This window comes from Penaeus japonicus, unplaced genomic scaffold (assembly GCF_977035675.1).
Source record: "Penaeus japonicus unplaced genomic scaffold, GWHDUDI00000001_assembly GWHDUDI00000030, whole genome shotgun sequence".
NCBI classification, from domain to species: Eukaryota; Metazoa; Arthropoda; class Malacostraca; order Decapoda; family Penaeidae; genus Penaeus; species Penaeus japonicus.
The window spans coordinates 21490046-21492545 of record NW_028234432.1 but is presented as its reverse complement, the minus strand read 5'-3'; the positions used below and the strand labels follow the sequence as shown (position 1 = coordinate 21492545).

At 41.0% G+C, this 2500-nt stretch overlaps 1 protein-coding gene across 5 annotated transcripts in view; it reads right to left on the bottom strand.

The window, feature by feature from the left end:
• The window catches only part of trh (PAS domain-containing protein trachealess), a 633985-nt gene that overhangs the window by 36838 nt on the left and 594647 nt on the right, over positions 1 to 2500 (bottom strand). For 3 of the 5 annotated variants that reach the window (XM_086555191.1, XM_086555187.1, XM_086555188.1), the window contains one exon: positions 2103 to 2123. The exons of the other annotated variants lie outside the window; for them this stretch is intronic. In XM_086555191.1, coding sequence (XP_086411317.1) covers positions 2103 to 2123 — 21 coding nt within the window. The remainder of the gene's footprint in view (positions 1 to 2102; positions 2124 to 2500) is intronic. 5 annotated transcript variants of the gene reach the window in all.

The following is a 2500-nucleotide window of genomic DNA, read 5'->3' as shown; positions in this document are numbered from 1 at the left end:
TATATGTATCACGATATACATTCGCATAAGGAAACTTACACAATCAAACGTTACTTATCAAGGGAAGAGGGCAGGGCAAACAAGAAAAAATAACGATAAATATTCAACAGAGCAAAACACCCAGCCCGGCAATGATAAACATCACTGTATACAAGATGTCATTATGTTGGAGGGAGGGGGAGGGGGAAGGGGAAGGGGTGGGTGGAAGTAAGGGGAGGGGGTGGGTGTTGGTAGGGGAAAGGGGTGGGTGGGTGGAAGTAAGGGGAAGGGGAGGGGGTGGGTGGAAGGAAGGGGAAGGGGAAGGGGTGGGTGTTGGTAGGGGAAAGGGGTGGGTGGGTGGAAGTAAGGGGAAAGGGGTGGGTGGGTGGAAGTAAGGGGAAGGGGAGGGGGTGGGTGGAAGGAAGGGGAAGGGGAGGGGGTGGGTGGAAGGAAGGGGAAGGGGAGGGGGTGGGTGGAAGCAAGGGGAAGGGGAGGGGGTGGGTGGAAGTAAGGGGAAGGGGTGGGTGTTGGTAGGGGGAGGGGGTGGTAGGAGGAGAGCAGGGGGAGGAAAGCAATGGGGAAAGAAGGGGAGGGGGGATAGGAGGGAGAAGGATGTGGAAGAAAGGGGAAAGAGAGAATGAGGGAAGGGGAAGGAGAGTGGTGAAAGAGATGATAAGTATAGGAGGAATGAGAGATAGAAAGAAAGGAAGAAAAGAGAAACAGAGAGACAGAGAGATGAGGAGGAAAGGAAGAGGAAGGGAAAGATGGAGAAACCAAAGGGGTGGGGGGTCAAGAAGACGAAGAAGGAAAGAAGGGAAGAGAGAGAAAAAGCTAAACCAAAGAGGAGAAGAGAAAGAGGGAGAAACTGAGGGGAAAAGAGGGAGAGAGAAAAAGCCATACAGCCCTCCAACCCCCCCCCCCCAAAAAAAAAAAAAAGGTCTCTCAAAAGAGTCTAAACAGTATGCAAATTTTGTTTCATCTGGTAAATAAAAGCTGACGTCTTCCATTTGGTTAATTGTATCGTTCGCTTGTGGCCGGACGTGTGAGTGGGGGGGATGGGGGGAGGGGAGGGGGAGGGGGAGGGGTGTTAGGAGAGGGGCAGTGTTAAGGAAAAAAAAAAAAATGAAATAAAAAATAGAGTGACAGGGTGACGAGGGAGTGTGAGAAGAGACACGAGGAGCTTGATATGAATATAGGGTGAATGAGGGTGACATACAATATGCATATTGAAGTTATGAGGCACAGGCGAGGGGTCTGGGTATCATAGGTAGGGTGATAGGGGTGGGGGGGGGAGGGGGGATGAGAAAGGCGAGGTGGAGGTGGGGGCGGGGAGAGGAAAAGGGCGAGAGGGGAGAGGGGAGGAAAGGATGGAGGACGAGAGGGAGGGGGAGGGGGAGGGGGAAGGGGAGAGAGGAAGGGGGGAAGGGGGGAAGGGGGAGGGGTGATGGCGCAAAGATCATGGCATATATTAATAATCTCTATCTCCAAAATAGTAACAGTTATGGTAATAATGATCATAAAAAGTAATAATGCTGTCGATAATGACGATATAAATGATAATACGTATGCATTCTTATATATATGTATGTATATATATATATATATATATATATATATATATATATATATATATATATATATATATATATATATATATACATAGTGACAGATAAAGGAATTTATAAGCTAATTAATCCACCATTGAAACATAACTTCAGAGGGATACATATGTAACAAAATTGACAAAGAAATAAAAGCACACCCCAAGAAATATGCAGAAGAAAAATAAAAATAAAAATATAAAGCAAAAACAAATGAAGGTAATTGGTGATAATAATGATAATAATAATGATAATAATAACAATAACAATGATAATTATGATAACAAGAATCATAATGATGATGATGATAATGATAATAACGATGATAAAAAAAGTTAATAGTAATGATAACGATAATGAAAATGAAAATAATAACAACAGCAATAATGATAACAATAAAAGCAATAATGATAAATATAATAATGATAATAATAATAAAGACAAAAAATAATAATGATAACAATGACAATAACAACAATAATAATAATAATAATAAACCAAATTAAACTGAGATCCACTTACTTTGGTTGTACATTCGATTCGCTGTAATGAGAACTCTTTTAGAATGAAGTACGAAATGTGTACATACGAATTCGTTCACTCTGGTTTAAGGAATATGTTTTTTTGTTTGTTTGTTTGTTTGTTTGTTTGTTCACGGTATTAGAAGAAGTTGGACAAATCTATACGAGGATGGAAAAAATAAAGGATAAGAGGACAATAAAACAAAAAAACAGGAAAGGCTGGGAAGGAAGATGTTAAGAATGAGTGGAAATAGGAGAGAAATGGATACAAAAGAAGGGGATAAAAGAAAGAGAAACCAAGAGAGAGAAAAAAGAAAAGAAACATATAGAGGGAAAGAACGATTGGAAAAGAGAATGGAAATTTATTTTTTTCCTTCTGTATTTTTTTTTCTTTTCATG